Genomic DNA, 22067 nt, shown 5'->3' with positions numbered 1-22067 from the left:
GTGTGGGGGTGCTACGGCTGTGATTCCCCTAAGTCAAGGGGCGTGTGGGGGTGCTACAGCTGTGATTCCCCTAAGTACATGTGTTAAAGGCTCGGCCTCCAAGAAGGGCACTAACAGGGACATGAGAAATAACAAGTAGGACCTACTAGGAGCTCTTTAGATCTTTGCAGGCTTGCCCTTGAAAGGGATTGTGGGAGCCTTATCTTCTCTTTCTAGTCATGAGATGAGCGGTTTTGCTTGATCATGACTCCTACAATTGATGTACCGCCTCACCATGGGGCCCAAAGCAACACAACTCATCACTCAGGGACCAGGTATTCAAAATGAGGTGACTTTGAAGTTGATTTTCTCTGTTTTGTTGTGTCTCTGAAATGGGGTCTTACTCTGTATCTTGGGCTATCATTAGTACTGAGCTCCTGCTGTCTTGGTCTTCCCAGAAAGACCTAGAAGTGCAGGTGTGAACCACCATGTCCAGCCCAAGTGCCTCTCACAGTGATACGAAACTATCACAGGGTTAGGGCTGGTGTGGAGACTAATATGGATGGCCAGTTTGAACTTAAACAAAAGTACATGGAGGAGGATGTCGGAATTTATTATAATTAAGGAAAATGTTATTGTGGCATTTCCCAGGAATCTAAGTTTATGAACAACAATTCATAGTGCAACAGTTCTTCGGATTTGACTAATGGGAACATATAAATCGACAGGGCAAAACAAATGCTGTGTTCCAGTGGGCCAGGTTCTGAGGCTGGAAAACAAGGGTGCAGGGAATGGCTGCCTCGACTTTTCAGGCAGGCATGCTGTGCTCAGTTGCTGCTTGCTTCACAGCCTCCCCCAGGATTTCACAACAAACCCTACTGTGCAGCCCAGACAGACGGTGCACACTTCCTGTGTTCTCCCTCTGGGTGGAAGAAATGTGCCTCCGCCGCTAATGAGGCAGGGCTCAGCTCCGATTTGTTTGATGACCAGGAAAGCTGACTCTTCAGCCCTCCCTCTCCCCGTTTTGGCATAGGCATGCCAATTTTTTTTTTCACTCTGCTTCTTTGGAGCAGGAATTGCCCATAGCTCCCCATGTGGACCCAGCGACACCGCCAAGGCTTGTTAGGGTCCTGCATTCCCTTGCCTGTGTTGTAGGACTTGAGTGTTTGCCTGCTGGGCTGTGGCATGTAGACCTTTGCCGAACTTGGAAATCTGGCCTCCAGTGTGGAACAGGAACAGCCTGTTCAGTGCTGGGAAGAGTGCTGTTTTATCTCAGCCAGGGGTGCCAAAAGAGAAGGGGGAAAATCTGCTGCTTGCCTGTTTGGCTATTATTCAGGCATGAAATCTCTTAATTTCCTCACTTTTTTTTAGGGGTTAATGAGCTGAGAGTTTAAGGTTAAAACATGCTTTTTATTGTTAAAACAATGCTAGCTTCATTAGTGACGCCCAGGACCCTTATTTTATTCTTCAGAAGTATATGAATTGCACGATGCTTTTCACATCCATTTGTTTCAGGAGCTTGAAATGTTCCAAACAACATTTTGTGTGGATTAAACAAATTATTAACAATCCTCAAAAGGGGCGTTGGAGGGTTTGTGCTGAATTCTTCAGCTCTAACCATCTTCAGCAAATGAGAGTTTAAATAAACGTTCTTTTGATAGCCCTCGGGAATAAGATACCCTCTCTTCTCTAAATCTATCTAACCGTGAGTTGATGATGATGGCAGAAAGGCACCCGGTCAGCTCAAGTCTTTCATTTATTCTCTGTTTCTCTAACTTCCTAAAGTTTGCCTTGCGTGGCTACCAAATGAATTGATTCTGATCTGGTCCAAAGATTGGGTGGTGACTTTGGCTCAGTGAGGAGAAATCAATAATACTTCTTTTTCTGTATAAACAGAAATACTGAAGCTATGATGATATTTGCTAATGCATTTTTTTTGCCTTCTTAATGCATTAGTTGGAAATAGTTAACAATAATGCTATGGAATAGGAACACACTAAAAATTTCCCAGACTGAATGTTCTTCTGTACGAGCCATGGTGGTCATGGTGATTGAGCCTATACACCTTCCTGTTCAGTTTTCTTCCTTGAGTCTCTCTATCATGTCACTACCTCATTGGTCTTTTCCTTTCTGGACTATATTGTCTAAAGCCTCGTACTCCACTCCAAGTCAGGCTAGAAACCAAAGCTGAAAACAAGGCTAGGAAGAAGCATCTCCCTTTACAACAGTGATCTACCGGGCGGCTGTTTGCACTCAGTTCTCAGGATGATTAAATGCTTAAGACACGGGCTCTGCTTTCTACAGTCGCAGAGCTTTCAGGCGATAGGCGGTTGAGCAGGGAAATGGGCACGCCATCACTAATGAGGAAGAAGGGCTACCACAGAGTTTCAGAGAGTAAAGTGTGGATGTGGACGATGTGAGGAGTGTGGGTCCAGGAGGCTCATCAAGGAAGGGAAATGCGTGGTTGGAAGGTAAATTGTTAGGTGGAGAGATGGAAAGAATGTCACTGTCAGTAACAGGAGAGAACTGGATTCCAGCAGGTTTCAAAGAGAGACAAAACATCCCCAATAGTGTATATTATTTCAAGAAAACTGTAAGCATCTTGGAATGAGTGGATTAAAATGTCCATGTGGCATTATGGGAAAAGGAAGCTAGGAAAGAAACCGGAATAATATGGAGGGCCCTTCACTCATCAATGAAATAAGAAAGGGACCAGGTCCCACCAGGCAGGTCCTGTTATCATGAAAATAATCTACTTTAACTGGCCATAAGAAGTAAATTTGACTGATTTTGAAAACAAAAATTTCAATTATTTCCAACTTACAGTCTTCCTAATCTATAAAGATTTCTCACCATTCTTTTCTTCGTGGAGAAGTGACCAGGGGATCCCATTTGGATGCTGGGTGGATTACCTGGTCAAAGTTGTTTAAAAGAATGGTCCCATCCCCAAATAAGTAAGTCAAAAGTGAAAATGTTTCTTTTCTCAAAAAGAGAAAGAGTCTAGCTTGATTAGGAAAGGGTCAGATGGGCAAGATAGGCAAACACCAAGAAATCATTTTCCTTAAAATTTCTTCTATTCTCCAAAGTTGTTTTGACTTCATTGTTTTGATTTTTAAAGTGGCGTTTAATTAGCTAGGATGGCTAATGTTTTATATAACCAACTTGTGCCTAGTCATTTTGCCAAATAGAGAGAAGTCAGGCTGAGATTGCTGTTGTTTCACCATGCCCCCCCGCAACACACAAATTATCCTTTAGCTAAAAGGTCCTCTAAAAGGCAGAGGAAATTTTGAATAACCTAGACCACTGAGAGCATTTGGAAAATGGCAGAGTCATCACAGATACCAGTAACTGCCCATGACTTTGGTACTTAGAACTGTACTCAGCCTTGGTCTTTGGCTGAGACAGAAGAAAGTCTTTTTGATTGATCTGAACAAACCAGAGCATCTACAGAAGGTGCTAGGATGTCCTTGATATGATATGACGGCTTAGAGGAAGCTCAGCTTCCTTTGCCAGTTAGAGTTTGAACTTGGGGTTGATAATATGTGAGAGCGTCTCATCCACTCTTTCTCACTTCTTAACTTCCCTGGGTAAGGTTCTATGATGTACAGAGTTGTTACCCCCATCGTAGGAAAGTTACGGGCTCAGTGATGGAAAATTTCATGTTATGGTTATCCTAATGCATTGGATGATGGTGCAATGATCAAAAAAGATGCCAGTGATGACAATTGAACGTCCCTTTGCCTTCCCAGCCTCCTTCATATATTCTCAGGCATAGGATGACAAAGGGAAGTCCACGAGTCACATGAAGAAGGACTGTTGTAGCCATGGTACACGGTCGGGAGCTCCTTTGCTTGCCTGCATCTGCCTGCCCCCTCTTAGCCAGCCTCTCTATTTCCTGCTCATGCTGTTTCTCCAGCATCTTAGCCACTGACTGGAAATCTCTCCCCACCTAAGTCCTGATTGATGACTCATTCAAAGCAATGATTAACCAGTCCTGGACACAGTGAGTCCTTAACTAGGTGCTGAATGAAACAATGCTTTCAAGCTTTCAAAGGGAGACAAATTTTAGGGGCCTCTTCTTACGTGAGCTAATGTTTCGCATGCCGAAGAACAGGGTAATAAAGATTTGGGAATGACAGCAGTCTAGGTATACATGCAGGTACCCAAGTAGCTGGACATAAGAGTAAAGGTATAAACTATCTGAGATATCATTTTATAACTATAAAATGTCATGTAATTTCTACCTTGGATGGATTGGTCGAGTATTAAGAGAGACAGTACATAGGGCAATGTCTTATATAGTCTTGGGAACTTGAGTAAATGCTTCCTTCCTTTTACTCATACCTTAGAATGCTGCTAAGCTGTCCTAGGTGGCATCTTCAGGGTGACATGTTAAAAGGAATCACTAAGCCCCAGTGGGGATGGATGTCTTAGAAGAGATGAGCAGCAGTCAGGAGAAGGATGTGGTTAGGAATTTTTAAGGAAATGATAGCTTCTAAGGTTAATTTTCTTGCTTGGGGTTTAAGAGGAAATTCAAGGTTCTTGTTAATTATACTTACCAATTGGGTCTAATTGGCAACTACCCCAAAATGAATAAAACATGCGGGAGTCAAGAGAGAAAAACGGCAGGCATCCTGTCAAAAAACAAAAGCTTTGAAATCTCTACAACCCAATGGTCGGATACACATTTCATTAAAGCAGATGGACCACCCAATTTGTGTGAGTCTCTGTGTGTGCTATCCTGCACACGCAGAGCTGGGCAAAGTATCATCCGATTTCTCAAAACTGAACACTAGCAGATTCCTATCAACATGGCTTCTGCTGGTGGAAACATATTTTTGTCCTGTTCCCATCAGGATTAGTTATGGGAGGTGAAGAGATCGCTTTACACTCATATTACATCTTAGTATTGGCGAAACCCAGTGTTGGTGGCTGGTGTATCAGGTAAAATGATAATTAGACTCTTTCAGTTCTGTGTCTTCCAGGACAGGACAAGAAGCAGATTCATGCCTATGTTGTTTCTTGCTTTTAGAAACATTTCTGCGTTTTTTGTTAGTTTTTTTTTTTTTTTTAAAGAAAATCGTTCCATTGTCAAACACTAGCTACATATGAATTACAATAGCTGATCAGATGCTAATCTTCTTGATTTGTTACTAAGCACGAGCAATGTTATTTACTAAGGATTCTCCTTCTGCTCTTTCTCTCTCATTGGCTAGCCAGGGGGTTGTCTGTTTCTCCAATGCCTTCTCTCACTTCAGTATGTCAGGTTTCCTACTGAGCTGGCTTTTCTCCCTCTCACCCAGAAAAGACAGTCAATGGCAAATCCTGTCTGGGGAGATCTCACTGGTTAAGTTAGCCTGTTTTTGGCTAGGTGGCTCAAACAGCACGTGCTGTCAAATCTTGGCCTAAGGGAGCCAGCCTGCCTTTGCCTTCCTGAGGCTCTTGCCCTAGAGGAATTCCAGACCTCAGCTTCTTAGGTCTGAGCTAGACTTCTAGAGAAGCCTTAGGTTGTAGCAGTTGCTGGGAATATTGGAAAGGGACGGATGGTTGGTGAAAGGCACTGGGCCCCTTTTCATGGGTCATCATTGAGCCATTCCTCTGGTCCACAAGCAGATAAAACCGTGTTGTTAGAACAGTGAACACATGGACAAAACCATAAAGCAGTATCCCCTGAAGCCCCTGACGTGGGTTGCTCCCTTTAGATTCTCCTCTGTTCATAAAATAACAATCCCAAAGTAACAATGTTACATTTCCCAGTGCATCTTTAATTAGTGTGTTTCTGAGGACACAAATTCAGCTAACAATTGTGTGTAGCAATCAGACCACTTGTTAATACTATAAGCAAAGTTACTAATAGATGGCAACTACACCCACCCTCTTCCGGATATTTAGTGTAAGTATTATGAATGAAACTGAGCAATTCATTAATACATATTAAAATGAAATAAACCTGGCGTTGTTACATCTTTCCTGAAGAGTGACCCACCGGTTGGTATTTTCAATCTATTCCTTCTCTCTCTATATATAAACGTCTCATGAAGAAAAATCTCAAAGGCTGCTATGCTAAAGGGCAGGGGAAAGAGTGACTATAGTTACAAACTGGAGTGTCAAGGCAAAGGGAGGCACTGATCATGTCCCTGGTTGTCTTGAACCCTCTGCCCCAAAGACACAGTGAGAGATGATGAATGAGAAGATGGGGAGCAAAAGACTAGAGATTTTGTACCAAAACAAGATTGATTTCACAAGTGCTGTGTTGGTGGATGTTGCTGAATTGCACAGAGAGGTTTTTTTGTTTTGACCTCTGAATTCCTAGGACATTGTACCAAACAGAGACCATCCCTCAAACTAAGATAGCAACATGTTGCTGAGCAGGAAATGGCAGGCTGCGTGTAGTTTAGGTTCAGGCAGAAGCTCTGTCAAGTCAATTCACTGTGAATTAAAAAAAAACCGCGAGGGGTGCACCCACACACTGAGACAATGGGGATGTTCTATCGGGAACTCACCAAAGCCAGCTGGCCTGGGTCTGAAAAAGCATGGGATAAAACCAGACTTGCTGAACATAGCGGACAATGAGGACTACTGAGAACTCAAGAACAATGCCAATGGGTTTTTGATCCTACTGCACGTACTGGCTTTGTGGGAGCCTAGGCAGTTTGGATGCTCACCTTACTAGACCTGGATGGAGGTGGGTGGTCCTTGGACTTCCCAAAGGGCAGGGAACCCTGATAGCTCTATGGGCTGACAAGGGAGGGGAACATGATTGGGGAAGGGGGAAAGAAATGGGAGGTAGTGGCGGGGAAGAGACAGAAATCTTTAATAAATAAATAAACGGAAAAAAAAACCCTTAAGGTTTCTCCAAGTGACTTTTATATATAAAGAATGAAAGTAGTGAGGTAGATGAGATTTACAGATCATCTATATGTCTGTGCACACCACACATACACACACACTCTCATACTATATTATTTATGTTCTGGTTCTATATTCTACTTTAGTGTTTCCCTAAGACTCTCTGTTAGTAAAAGAAGGAGTAAAACATGCATGCCTCTCTTTATGGGTTTAACGATTTATATGTTCTAAAATATAACTTGAGGTCACATGTCCTCATTCATGTTTCCCCAGAAAACTTCCCTGTGCCATTAGAGGATACAATTTTAAAAAAATGAGACAAGGTTCAGCTCTCTGTACTGCACTAAATGTCTGCCTATTGAAAGCGTTTTACCTGTGTGGCATGTAAGTGTACTGGCCCCATTGTACCTGTCAAATCTTGCTTGGCAGGCATCTGCATGAATATTCTATCCAGAAATGTTTTTGCCTGAACTGCCACTGTACTTTGCATCACAAAGGGCACGGGCACTTGCTGTTCTATAGTGCAGCCTCTGCACACATAACCAGCCCTTCAGAACAGGCTGGTACAGGCGTGGGCTCAAATCTAGCCTTCCTGGGTCTGCCACTTAGTAGCAGCCTGATCTGGGGTCCATTCCTTGGCCTCTGTGCTTTAGTTTGTTTGCTAAAGAACAGATGAAGAACTCTTGTAGAGATTAGATCAGCTATTCCCTTTAAATGATGTAGAGTAGGACTCAATCAACACAAGGTTTTGTTGACTCCTTTGGAAGACTGAGTTCTGCAAACACAAAGCTGTGCCTTGTGTACCTTGCCGCCTCCACAGTGCTTTCTGTAGTGCAGGCACTCAGGCAAACTTGTAGAGCAAAAGTCCCAAAGAAGCATTGCCATGGGAAAATGGAACGGTGCAATCGCTGTTGATTTTAAACCATAGGAGGTTCTGCTACATTTTTAAAAAAGTGAAGAAATTCAATATATATTTTGTGTGCATAGGAAATACCTTAAAATTATAGTGAGGTAAAGAGTATATTGGAGACACTTGCTACGGTGAGCATATGGGCACTATTCAACATGAAACAGCTGTTGAATGAACTGCAACTTTATGGGGAGAGAGGGAACTGGACTTTGGGGTACTCAGGAGTGTGATGAAAGAGAAATGACTAGTTATTGGACTGCCATATTCCCCTCTTGGTAGGGACACAGATGTAGGGTGCTTCCAGTCTCCCCACTGCCACAGGACATCTATTTATACTTTAGTACTGGGAACATGTTTAGACTGTGCTGTAATCTGACAAATCCAAAGCAGAAACATGTCGTGTGATCTGATTTTAGTTATTATTAAATACAAGCATGAAATTTGTTACACTGGTATCATAATTTTTATATAACTTTTATATGTGACTTGAGAATATTGTTCCTGTGTCTGTAGCCAGCCTCTCTTCCCTTCAGCTTCCTGACTGAATTCTTTGCTGATTCTTTATTCCTAAGACAAAACCAAGACTGCATGGATCAGGGAAGAGGTATTTTGAATGCAGTGATGCAGGTTCCCATTTACTGTTTGGGTATGATGGGGGTCACCCTAGAGCTGGGGTAGGAGAACAAGGAGAGGAGAGCTAAAGGATACGACAGTTGAAAGGATAATTTAAAAATAACATACAACATGAGAACTACAGTGGACAGTGGTGTGCTGTAGTTAGGATTTTTGCCAAATGAGTATGTTATGGCTATCCATCCTAAGGAGGAGACAGGGAACTATGTGAGATGGTTTTACTACAGATGTGTCTAATAATTCTACTTTGTACTCCTTAATTATACATAATATCTATTTTAAAACGCGGTATATATATGTGTGTGTGTGTGTGTGTGTGTGTGTGTGTGTGTGTGTGTGTGTATGTTCAGGGAAGGAAGATGTCAAACTCCTGTGTTAAAGGGATAGGGGAACTACATCCAAAGACTTATTCATATACTCTTTTGCCAAAATTGTCTCTGTTTGCACCAAAATTCAGCACCAGGCTGGCTAGTTTTATGCCAGCTTGACACAAGCTAGAGTCACCTGAAAAGAGGGAACCTCAATTAAGAAAATGCCTCCAGGAGATCCTACTGGAGGGCATAGGGCATTTTCTTAATTAATAATTGATGGGGAGGGCCCAGTCCATTGTGCGTGGTACCATCCCTGTGCTGGTGGTCCTGGGTTCTATAAGAAATCAGGCTGAGTAAGCCATGGGGAGCAAGCCAGCAAGCAACACTCCTCTATGGCCTCTGCATCGGCTCCTGTCTCCAGGTTCCTGCTGTTTGAGTTCCTATCCTGACTTCCTTCAAGCGTTATGGAAACAAAAGCCAAATAAACATTTTCCTCTCCCAGTTGCTTTGGTCATGGTTTTTCATCATAGTATTAAACTTAGACAAACATCAAGAAGTCTTAAGAACAAAAAGTGTAGGTATCATTTCCTGCCTTTTGTCTTCTACCTGGTTCATTATAAGTACTATTTACCTACGATTCTACGTATCCTAGAATACTTAAGGCTATTGTATAAGCATATGAGTATAAAATGTCAAAATGTAATTATGGTAAACAAACAATTACATTATAGAACAGACTTTAAATTAAAGATTAACTTTAGATATCTTAAAAGATACCTCTAGATACCTTTCTATATGAGCCCAAACAGAACTATTTCACTATCTATAATAATTTGAGTGTTTTTCTACATGTCTCTATAATTTTTTGTATCATTGAGTAATGGTTAGGTTATTTCTGTTCTGTTACTGTGAGCAATATTATAGTAAATATATACAGAGAAAATTCCTAGTAATGAAATTGTAGACTCAAAGGTTTTGTACACATTAAAATGATGGTAGAACATCGTTAAGTAGGGTTTCCACACTTACACATAACAAAGATGTTATCAGTTCATATTTATGTAGTATTTATTGACATAAGTTTACCTTGAGCTTTGATTTTTGCCTATTTGATTGATATAACTTTTTCATTGATGAATGATGTTAAATCTTTATCTCCTTCCCCATGACCTTCCTATGGATATGTGTCAATTTCCAATAGGGTGTTACACATTTTTCTTTTTGATTTATAAATACTTTGCATATTATGGAAATTGGCTCATTGTCACAGCTGTAAATATAGTCTTCTTTTGGCTGTCTTTTGAAATTGTTTTTCTAATGGAATTTCTAAGCATTTGTTTTCTGTAAAACCCTGTCTTGTGTGAATGTAAAAGTCACAATACTTATAATTTTTGGCATCAATCAAACATCCCTAATCTGAAAATTTGGTAGCCCCAATTTTCTGAAATCTATAACACAGACTCTCAAGAATTTTTAGATAAGGAAAACTCAAGCTATTTTATAAAATGACAGTGGGAAAAGATACCCAGCCAGAAGTGGAACCAAGAAATTGTTGTGAACAATGGAGTATAAGGGAGAAAAGAGAATGTTTATTTTCAAGGTTCTTGCTGTGACCTCCTTAAATGTGCAAGGTCACACACACACACCCTGAATTTGCTCACTCTCTAAGCTAGAGCAAAAACTGCATCTACACATAGATCTAGCACTTAAGTTGGACTGAAAATGCAAATTAAAAATCAAAGGAAAAATTAGGGTTAAATTGATAATGACATGTATATGATCTCTGAAACAAGGAACCTGATGCACTTACTTATGAAGATTAATTATAGTCATATATTTTCTTATAGCTTTCATTAGCAGACATACCAATTCATATGTTTATTAGTCCTTTAATGGCTTCGTTGGCACCCTATCCCTCCAGGCTTTATTCTGTACAATGACTAGTTATCACTTCGGGATCATTCAAGTGTAAGCAGCCAGACTGGAGACTGACATAAGCTGTTAGCACACCTCCTCACCCTCTCTTCCATCTCCACAAAGATTCCCTCCCTCAGAACTCTCTTATGCAATATAGTACTTTGAGTCTCAGAGGAAAAAGACAAGAAAAAGACACTAAAGTGATAAAGCTAGGGAAGGAAGAAGTCAAACTATGCCTGTTTGCAAACAACACAGTTTTGTATGTAAAAGAGCCTGCATACCCTATCAGAAAACTCTTAGATCTAATAAATGGATTGCAAGATCCAAAATCAATGCAAAAAAGTCAGTAGCTCTCATTTATAACAACGGTAAACTCAGAGTTCTATCTTATTCATAACAGTAAAAGAAATTTCCTAGCAATAAACCTAACCAAGGCAGTGAATGATCTCTGCAGTAAGGACTTCAAGACACTGAAAAAAGAATCTAAAGAAGATACAGATGATGGTAAAACTTTCCACATTTCTGTAATGGCTAGGTTAACAAAATGAAAATAATGCTGTATTGAAAAAAGTAATCTACAGATTCCATGCAGTTTTCATAAAAATTCCAATGTTATTCTTCAGAGAATTAGGAAAAAAAATCAGACATTTGTAGTTTTCACATTTCTTGTAATAATATAGCTGGGCAGGTTACTAACTGTCCTTCATCTCCTAAGTGGTCACTACTGCTTAGCACTGCTGCCCCTCAGGGATAGTGATGTTGATAAGTGTATTGATGAATGCAACAGGTTCTTGATTGATGTCAACCCTTTGGGGAGACTTGGCTCCATGGTTTAATAATAGAAAATATGAATATATATATGTATATATATATGATCTACTATAGTCTAGGGATATGAAATATATATGCTACTTGCCAGATCTACACTGTAAATTTTTTAGAAAAATTACCTCATGGTGCTCGCTTCATGAATTACTCATTCGCTCAAGATTTATGTTACTTCCTTGCCTCTAACTTCTAGAATAATTCTAAGTAATTTATAGATAAAAATTAGCATTTTTGCCTATTCACATCTGATATCTATTCTGGCAGAACCCTGATTTATTAGAATGTTCCCTGGGCAATGTCATCTAAAGAGTGAGTTTGCCAGGGCCTCAGAGGTAAAGCAATTGCCTCTCTGGGTTTTGTCTCATCCTCATGTTAGCTGACAACTGTAAACTGTGGGATTTCTCTGGACACCAAAGGCTATGACAGGAGAGTTCCCAGCCTGGAGCAGGAGGATCACCAGGCTTGAAACATCTAAAGCAGTAGGCTAGGAGCCAGTGCTGCTGAATTGCAAATTCTTATTTGATTTACATCATGGGCTGGTTCTGCTGTTAGGCAAGTCAGTGTGTCTCTTCAAATAAAGACTAGCTTTTATACAACCACAAGGGCACAGCAGTCAGCTCCATTCCCTGACTCCCAATACACAAAGGGTTCTGATACAGAGATGCTATTGGGCATCTCTAGGAGAGAATAGGCTTCGTTCTCAGCACCAATAAAGTTCGATATTACAGAAAATTTCCTACAGTGATATTAGGATATATTAGATCTGGCATTTTATATTATGGATTTAAGGGCACCAAAGTTCTTACTGACTGTTAAATATTTTTAATCTCACCGCTATTCCTGAGCGATGTTTCTTCTATGTATTCAAATAGCAAGCACATCCAAAGGGATGCAGTTGTTGGGTACCAGGAGTTCATATGAAACTGTCTTACATATTGTAGGATGTTAGCATTCTTGCCCACTCTCCCATGTCATTAATTAAGTACCAGAGATTGGGGCAACTCCAGATTTGCTCTCTCATTTGTCTGTTAAGGGAGGCTGTTCCACCATAGCTGAAAATTATGCAAAAGTCGTCTTTTAGAGTGGTGGCCAAGTGTGGTAGTAAAGGGATCAGGATATAAATGATACAGTCATGAGTGCCTATGATGTGCATACCAATTTAAATCAATTTATGACAGTGCGGTTTCTATAATTCAAAATAAGCAAAATATATAAAAAAATTCCCCCAGAGGGTTCTAAATTCCAATAACATTTGATTGTATTTTAGGAATTCTGCAATCATTTCTGTTTCTTGTTTACTTAAAAATATAAATGTCAAACTCATTTCAATCTGCTCCTTTAGAGAAAAGTGCTCTGGGTGGCCTCATCAGGCAGGGCCACCGTTAAATGTCAGATGTTATTCTGGGGCGAACAGCATCAAATTATCTTTCTAGCAAACTGGCAGTGTGGAAACCTCAGTGCAGGCAGTGACACCTCCATTTACTAACCCTCAGAGCACATGTGTTTGCAGTGGGCTGCCATGAGAGGCTTTCTAAGATTGAATTCAGCCTGATGGAGAGTTCTCATTTGAGCAGAGAGGAAAAGCCGGGAAATTCTAGCTTCATAAAGATGTCCTAGACTGATGTGCGCAATATAATGATAAACCCAAGCCAAATGGAATTTCCATGTGGTGAAATCTAAAATATAAAGTGATGAGCCACCGCCACCACTTTTAATCAATTGGATCCCAAAGACAACTTGAATTTGGTCTTTTTCTTACAATGTCCTTTAGGCAAATGATCAGAAGAAAAATCTAAGATTCTCGACATTCTGGGTTGATTTGCATCAGCCTAAGTTCTTGCCCCGGCAAAGGCAGGATACATTTCAGCCTTACTAACATTCACGATCTCTTGAACACAGGGAATCAGCTTCAGCCTTTTCTTCTTTTGTACTGTAGACTCAGGCCCTAGTGACACTAGATTTTCAACTCTTCAGGGAAAGCTAGTGATTTTTGGTTATTACTTCAGAGACCAAGAAATTCTATCAATTACCACTTAATAATTAGCGATAACAGACACTTGATGATACATGCCAGGATATAATTTTGGCAACTTTTCTATCTTTGGACCCTCTCTATAACTGAAGGGGGAGGTAGACTCTTAGTCAGCAGAGTCAGGCTAGAAGTAGTAAAGCTATTCTAACAAACATCCTGGCTCTGATGGGCTGCTGAGCAGAAGCTCAGGGTCACGGTTGGACCTAAGGCAGTGGGGCTACATAAACATGGTCCATGGTTCCTACTGAGAGGGCCAGAAGGGGACCAAAGTCTGGACTGCCACATGGCACAGTTCTTTTATGGGTTCAGCCGTTTAGTCACAACTATGTGAACGATCATCCTGGGCTCACAGATTCAGAATCATTACTAAGAGAAAACTGGCAATTGGCCGAACATTCTAGGACTACAATAATCTGCTCTCTCACATCTACCTGCCATTGCCCTTCCTAGCACTTGTAACAGGCAAAGACTTCCTCTTCTCCCCAAAACAACATTCCTTCTTTCAAACTTAAAAAAAAAGTTATAGCTTCTGGAAATTTTATAACTTTAGTTACTGAGAACAATAATGTCAATATTGGGGATTTTTGGTAAGCTGAGGGTAGAATCTCTCATCAGAAGAGAGGATTGTCCAACTTTTAAGATACATTTTTAACAATAAAATAATATATTTTAAGCACTATTTATTCTTTAAAAATTTTTATGCGTGTATGCAATGTGTCTAGAGCGTATCGACGGCTGTCGTTGTGGTCAAATAGCTCAACCAATGGACAAGGAACTAGTGTCATTTTCCTAAGCGTATTAGTCTTTGTGGAGTACATGGCTGCCAGTCAACAGAGGCACTCAGTAATCAAAGCAGAGTAACAAGGATTTCCGTATCTTCCAACATTAGTCATTTCCCTGTGTGAGGACTTTCAAATGCCTCTTTCAGTCACTTACAGGCATATGGTAGGAAGTGTTGACCAAGAATTGCCTCGTTGGGCTACAGCAAACCAGAATGAGTTCTCCCCTTCTCTGTTTTGGTGCCCTCTGATCTATTGTCATTCTTAACCTTTAGTTTTTCAAGAAAGAAGTGAAATTTGAAGGGTTTCTAGATCACTATTTACCACTCAGTTCTAGCCCATGACTGGCTAATATAAGACAGAAGTATTTTGGTACTGAGGTATTTCTGGGTGGGATTGTGTGCTAATTGGATTTCCTTTCCCATTTTCCAGAGATCCAACAGGTAGGACATGCCCTGAGAAAACAGGAGTGGGCTTGAGTTGGTAAATGCAGATAATATGTAGTATATGTTATTGACAGAGTGAAGGCTGTGCTATCAAAACATGCTCTAATTTTGCATGTTTGGAACTTTTTCCTGAGTTGTATCATGAAGACACTTGGATCCTGGAACAGCCCATATATGTCTTACATCCTGTATCTGACCAGGCTTACTACCTTTTCAGCTGCTCACCCAAACAACACCGTGTCTGCCCTACATTCCTGTGAGATCCTTATAAATGCATCGCTGGCTTTTAACCTTGTTCATCACTCCAGTATGATCTCTACATGCCATTGGAGCAACATTGTAAAGCACAGTGGGTGATCATCTATAAGTTCTTAGGTCCAAACTCCTTGTAATTATATCCGAGTCTTTGCTAAGCTTTTCATGTCTTCACTGAAGGTCCTGGGATTCTGTCCCTGCATGCTACCCAGAATGGTTCTTCCACTGCCGTCCCTCTCTTCATTCAAGACCCTGCTTCAGTGTCCTCCTGCTACAGGCCACACCTGACTAATACAAACAGCCCTCCAGACCTATTCACGTGTGTGCCCACAGATACCTTCCTCGGCTTTATTTTTCCTAATAGCACTCATTACCACCAGATAACACATATTCATCTATTTTCCTCTTACCCTCTTTGTCTTTGAGTTAAACTCAATGAATTATTTCTGCTTTTCCAGATCTTAACAAAAGCAGATATATACTAAGAGTTCAGAAGATATTTTATTCAGTAAAGGAATAATTGGCATTGTCCCTGGTAGGTTAAATTTGCAGTTTAAAAAACTGTGACTGGTTGAGTAGTCTAAAGCAGGGAACTTCTCATGTCTAAAATAATTCTCTTCTTTAAGCAGAGCCCTCGGTAATCCCTGACAAGGCTTTTCTACTGACTGGTAGAGAGGGCTGTGGGTGGGATGATGGATGTCAGAGACAGCCAGTGCTTCTGTTACTAATAATTGGCATGCTGATGAGAGTTTAAGGGTCTCCTGAACATGATATACTTTATGTTTAGTAGACGTGTACTCCATAAGTTGATGCCATTTGTGCAGGTAAACAGGCTCATGGGTAGGTTACTGCTTTGAAAGCTCTCTCCTCTGATTGATGAGGCTTGATATTTCAGTAGGAGACTGTTGAATGTGTCCTGATAGTTCTAGAACCACCATGGGTATAAGAGGGGGTGGGTAGGATGGCTACCATTGAATGTCTAATTTTCAGGCAACTGAGTTCTTTGCCATTTCCATTTTGAAGCAGAAAATGCAAACAGAAGGGGAGTTTTTAGAATTTGTAGAATAAAGCTTAATTAATAAAAGCATGAATCGCTAATTTCTAATTATGATACAAAGCAAAAAGTATGCTCAGATAAGAAGGTAGAATTGCTGTTTCGAACACTGAGCAGGGGTGCCACAAATGTTGATATTCTTAGGCTGATACATGTTATGACCAGGTCTGCTCCCCTTCCCAGGTCTGTTCTTGGGGCTACTGTGGTTGTCATGGGCAACTGCTCGTGTGGTTAAGTGAATGGAACCTTTTCAGGGGGCCTGATCACTTTTCACACCTGAGGAGCTTACCTGTTTTCTTACCCCTTTGGGTCTGAACACAGTAAGGACTGAAGTCTGTCTTATAATTTAGGGATTACTCACTCATCTAGTGACTTCTCATCTCAGATTTTCATACACCAAGGGGGACTAGGAACAACGCCAGGATATATTTACTGAGTTTAATGGCAGAATGGTAGGCTCAAACTCATGACATCTACTGCAGCCCACAGATACAGTCTTCTTAGCTTCCTGTGACTTCTGGGCTCTACTGGGCTTCTGTAATCCATTTCTTGCTACTGCTCATACTAGCGGAGTGGGAGGCTGTGGGTTTCTATGTTGCCTCAGAATCCATCAACAAAATAAGCCCTTTATGCTCTGTGCTCCTCCTCTGTATCCACAATCCTTGTATGAATTCCCATTTATGAATACGAACCCAAACTGCTGCTTTCTGCGATAGTAAAGCAATGGTCCAATGTCTCCACAAATATGATATGATGTGTCCCTGATGAGTTGTTATCACTCCAGACACTGCCTCTTGTTGGTTCTCCCCTAATGTCCCTAACCATCTGCCATGGTCACCCTCATCCTCTCGGTGTCTGGACTCTGCTGCTCATGGGCATGAGGTGATTGATTGGTCAGGATCCTCTATGCCTGCCCCTTGCTCAGTCCCTCCTTTCCTGGAAGGCAAGTTGTACATTCAGCACTTTGAACCCCTTTGGAGAAAGACATCCTTTCAGATACATATACCAAAAGGTGTCTCTTTGGAATGAAGAAAAGGCACCCTATTGTCAGTGCAGCTGTCAAGCATAAGGCTCAGCTAACAGCCCTGGCCCGTCTAACTCTGGCTTGCGTATCCTCAGCTGGTATCTAACTAACCTAACCACACATCCACCTCACTTTATACATTACAACACGGCTGGTTCAGGAGCCACCAGGACCTGCACAGGGATGGGCTTTGCTGGTCTAGCAAGTGTTTCTCATTGACCTGTACTCAACTTAACCTTGAGTTTTTTTCTTGTGTCCTTATTGCTCCCCTGTCTTTCAGTTTCTGGCTCATTTCTCATTAAACTCTCATACCTAACCCAATAGCAGCAGAAAAATTACCACTGTTGCCTAAAATAGCTTAAAATAGTACTAATTATATAGCATCTCCCCATCCATTCTCTCGAATTCCCAGATGAAGTGTTTTCACCAAAGCTTACCACCTGACTGATGTAGCCCTCCCCAAAGGCTCCCCTTGGGTTCCAGCTGCAAAGATTTAAGAAAGGAGTTTCCTAACATAATTTTTATTTCAGATGAGCCAAATTTATTATTTGAGATTTCACTCTGAATAGAATAAAAGTATAAAGCTTGGCTAAGTTAGTAGCAGGAGGGACAATGAGAGAGGGGGGCCTAGGGAGAAAAGTCAAGGCCAGAGAGACCTGACATCTCAGCTCAGTGAGGAAGGTGGCTATAGGAAGTAGGATCCTTTTGGGGCAAAGGCAGAGAAGAGAGATGGGATTTGGACCAGTTGAACCACATGGCACTGAGCTTTTGAACAGCAGCCGAAGAGAATCTAGTGTTTCTTGGAATCACAGGCTTTGGAATTGTAATCAATTATATCTAAGCTTCTGTGATATAGTCAATTACATAGTCTGAAATACCCAGTCCCTGAAGCCTCGCGTGTCACTTTGTGAAAACAGAAGATTTTTCTTCTGAGAGAAACTTTAGTAGGTGATCCCAATGGGGGAGCATCCTTTCTTTTCACAGCCAAATGTTTATGTGACAACTTCAGTACAGAGCTCCCGAGTCCTTAGGAGAAATGACCACAGCCATCAGATATGTAGCATGTGGCTTACACAAGTGCTCCTCCCATTCATCAAAGTGCACACGTAGCTGGAGACAGCAAATGTATACATACATAAATATAGAAACAGTGGTCAAGTTTGAGCAAGATGTCTGCCCAGGATGCTTTAGTTTAGAAAAACATTCAACCTTCCTGAGACTCCTCTGTGCTAAGATCAAAGCCTGATTTGTTTTTGCCTTTTTCAGTCACAAAAAAAAAAGAACTTAATAAATAGCAGCCATTTCTCTAGGGTGCCCTTCTTCTCTGGGTACTGTGAAAAGGATGTCAGAAAAGTTTGAGAGAAGGCTTATCTGCATTCCTGAACCCCAGATGGGGCTGACTTTTGGATGTGTAAAATCCTGAGCTTGAGCCCAGTCATTGTGTTAATGTTCTCATGCTTCTACTTGTTTTCTCCTGGATAAGTTCCTTCATTCAGTACACTGGCTCAGGAAGAACCATGGCTGGTGCATTGCTGTTTCCTTGAATTTCCATATCATCGCTGCACAGGATGCTTAATTACTTAGCGTATTCCCTAGGTGGCATGGGAGTGGAAAGAGAGGCTCGCTTACTTGTGTTTATCTTCTGGAGTGAGATGTGCTTTTCCAGTTGTCTGCGGAGTTTCACCTCTGCTCCATATTTTCCCGTGGTCCCATTGTCAGCCAGGATGAAGTGGGAATGCATGCTGTTGAGGACGGTGAGCTTGCTCATGGGGTTGGACATGGTCTGGTATGGCCGGACTACCTGCAGGTAGCAAAACGAAGCCCATGTCAGAGAGGAGAAAAGAAGACGTGAGACAGAGGATGAGAGAGATTGAAAGAAAGCTCAGTGGTCCTCTGGTACAGTGAGGAGCAGCTGGCACCCTCTCTCTGGAGCTAGAATAGAAGAAGGGTAAATAGTAAAAGTCCCATTAGAAGGAAGACTGTTCCTAGAGAAGTGTTTCTTACCAGATCTATAGTTTGACTGTGTTAGAGTCATGCTCTGACGACTGTTTCATTCAAAATTGATATCTTGCTACTGAGCCAAACATCCTTTCTAAATTTAACTCATGTATTTCTTTCTTTCCTCCTTCTGTCATGTCCTTTATTTAATAGGTAGAAGTCATTATTATGGAGAATGGAGTCAGTTTCAGGAGTTGGGGAAGGGGCAGTATTTTGCTGTTGTTGTGTTTGTTTGTTTTGTTGTTGTTCAATCTCACTTAGCAACCAGAAACTCTGTTATTTAAAATCAACAATATCCTTAATAACACTCCTTAAGTACAAAAGAGCTTGACTATAAAATAACCCTCTCAAGAGATGAAATTGAATCAGGCCTAAAAGTTCATCTCTATTCTGTTCTCTCTCTCTCTCTCTCTCTCTCTCTCTCTCTCTTTCTCTCTCTCTGCTACTTTTATTTTAATTTCAAAATGAATTGTACTCTGTAAAATAGAGTAATTTCAACAGAATCTTTGACATCTTTGCTATCAAAAGTCATATCTATTTCAACCTGTTGCTTTTTATATAGGATCTACCAGACACGTGATATTTATTTTGTAGATGTGAAAGTAAAGAAGTAGATATATGAGTTACCCAAAAATTTAGACAAATAATCAGACTTTACATTCAATGCCTGATTCAAAACTCTGAGCTTATGATTTTTTTCCCCATGCTGCTTAGAGCAAATCAGACATACATTGTATTGGCAAACGATTGCTAAAATATCTAGGTTAGAGCTTCAGCTGGAGAGGGAGAAAAGAGGCTGTTCAATAGGCTCTCTGTTGCACAGTCTCAGCATGGTTACATCTGCACAAAATCACTGAAATTGACAGAACAGGAATAGATGCTACTGGGCTCTGATTTTTGGGTCTTTGTGCAGTGCATCCATTAATTATACAGAGGACATGTACTTGCTTCTTCCGGCATGTAATAACTCAGTATGCAATGCTGGCATAAGATTGAGTCGTGTGTTAAAGGCATTACAGAGTGATTTAGTGAGGGCAGTTTTCAATAGCAAAGAGCTATTTTTTTAGACCTTGTCATTTTTTAGACCTTGATCTTGATTCAAAACCTACAGTACAATGGGCCCGGAAGATGAAATGTACTCAATAAACAGAATGAATAGGCAAACCCGAGACAGTCATGCTTTTGTTCAAACCTGGGAAGGCAATGGATCTCCTCTTTTCAGAATTGTTAGGGAGCTGATCTGATTTAAATTTAAAATGCGTCTATTATTATGAAATAGTCTCCAGTCCTGTTATATGTGTCCTAGATTTTAACATAGCATTTATATAATGCCAGTCCCCAGTTTCATTTTAATTGCTCCTTGTTGATTTTTAAAGCTGATAACCTTGATTGTGGCCTCGAAAAGCCTTATGGGCAGTAGTCAATTGCTGTCTTGTCCAGAACAGTGAGTGGGATTCTTCCGGAATGAAGAGGCCTGCATTGGGAAGCTAGTCCTGCACGCTGCAGCACTGGGAGAGTGGGTGGCTTGTGGTTGAAATTTCCATTTGTTGCCACTCATATTTGATCATAAAACATTCATCCTACAGGGGAGTGCATGCTAATAAATATTAATGCGTTGCTGGAAGGTTTAGCAGAAAGACTTTTCCCCTGTTCTGAAAGTGCCTCTCCAGTGCACACTGGGCAAAGGCAAATGCTTTAGTTATGGTGCTGGATTTCAGTGGCAGGTCCTGAGGACTCAATGCCAAGGGGATGCAGAGGGGCGGCTCTATAAGAGGGAGAGGAAAATGGAGTTCTGGAGGTTAAACAATATGTGATAGTCATTTGTGCCATCTCCTTCCCCCTCCCCCTCCACTTTAAGTTCTGAATCTTCTTAAAGACTACTAGTAAAAGCAAAAATTTCAAGAGGAATAAAAAAGGAATAAAGATAAATGTGAATTCAGCTGAGTACCACATCACAAAATAAAAGGCAATTACACAGTCTTCCTGTGACCGTCACATCTCTTTCCTCCCTTATGGAATCCTATGTCCACTGGTGCTTCAGTCTTTGGGTGTGTGACAACCTTCTCCTAGGAAATATAGCCCAGGAGTACTTAGGGAATTCGATACATCTGCGGATTTTGATTTCTTCATTATCCAAATCACCTTGTCTTTTGTTCTCACATGTAACAAGTTATACGTTGCCATATTTTGGCAGAGACCTTGTCTGCTGAACAATAGAGAATATAAATCTGAAAAATGATTAAAATTCCCCTGTATTTCTCTCTTCTTTGGAGGAAGCTTTTTGGGGTCCTGGAGCATCCTCAACAACATAAATCAAGGGAGGAATTGCAGTTCGGTTCATGGCTGTTGAAACCCGATTCTCTTAATTTGCAAAGAGGAAATAATAACACTGCTGACTTCAGGGGGACTGCTTTAGATCACACATGTGAAGCACCAGCCTCACTGCCCAGCTCCTACCAGGCTTTCTTGAAGTTTGGATTCCTTAGCTAGCTGTCTTATCTCTTCCTATAAGTTCCCTATTACCAACTATATGCTTCTAGTTGTAAACTAGTGATCAATACATAATATGGGATAAGTCACTCACTCTTTATTTAGATCAGTGTAAGAAGAAGAAGAAAATCAACCATCTGTTGGCAAAATATGCAAAATATGTTTTAATTTTCACATCCCCCAAGGCATCTAAGAGGATGATGGCACACAACTATTTGTTGATTAACTGAAAGTTTGAAGATAATTTTTCAAGTACTTTAGAGACATGTATTTTGGTCTAACTTGCCTACAAAATCCATTTAATATTCTTCATTACAAACATGTCTGTAGTCTCTTCTTATTAGAGTTACAGTCTGCGTATCTACAAATATCTCCTGATCATTTCTTGTGTGTTTTCCAAATAGAACAAATATTGCTTTTTTCATAACAGGAATACAAATGTACTTCTTCTTCTGACATGTTTTAGAGGCAGCCCAGCAGTTTCATCATCAAGAACTCATACAGAGAGGATGGCTGTCTTTGGAAGTGTGTGTTGCTATGATGGTGATATTTTCATCGTATA

General features: G+C 40.8%; 1 protein-coding gene across 29 annotated transcripts in view; it reads right to left on the bottom strand.

The window, feature by feature from the left end:
* The window catches only part of Trpm3 (transient receptor potential cation channel subfamily M member 3), an 805264-nt gene that overhangs the window by 216290 nt on the left and 566907 nt on the right, over positions 1-22067 (bottom strand). For 15 of the 29 annotated variants that reach the window (XM_026781590.1, XM_026781580.1, XM_026781582.1 and 12 more), the window contains exons 6-7: positions 18647-18818; positions 4539-4613 (exon numbers count right to left, since the gene is read on the bottom strand). In XM_026781590.1, coding sequence (XP_026637391.1) covers positions 4539-4613; positions 18647-18818 — 247 coding nt within the window. The remainder of the gene's footprint in view (positions 1-4538; positions 4614-18646; positions 18819-22067) is intronic. The other 14 variants (XM_026781589.1, XM_026781595.1, XM_026781599.1 and 11 more) reach the window with 1 other exon arrangement.

The sequence above is a fragment of the Microtus ochrogaster genome, chromosome 8 (genome assembly GCF_000317375.1).
Source record: "Microtus ochrogaster isolate Prairie Vole_2 chromosome 8, MicOch1.0, whole genome shotgun sequence".
Lineage (NCBI taxonomy): Eukaryota > Metazoa > Chordata > Mammalia > Rodentia > Cricetidae > Microtus > Microtus ochrogaster.
The sequence above is the reverse complement of the archived record's forward strand: the minus strand, read 5'-3'. Positions and strand labels throughout refer to the sequence as shown.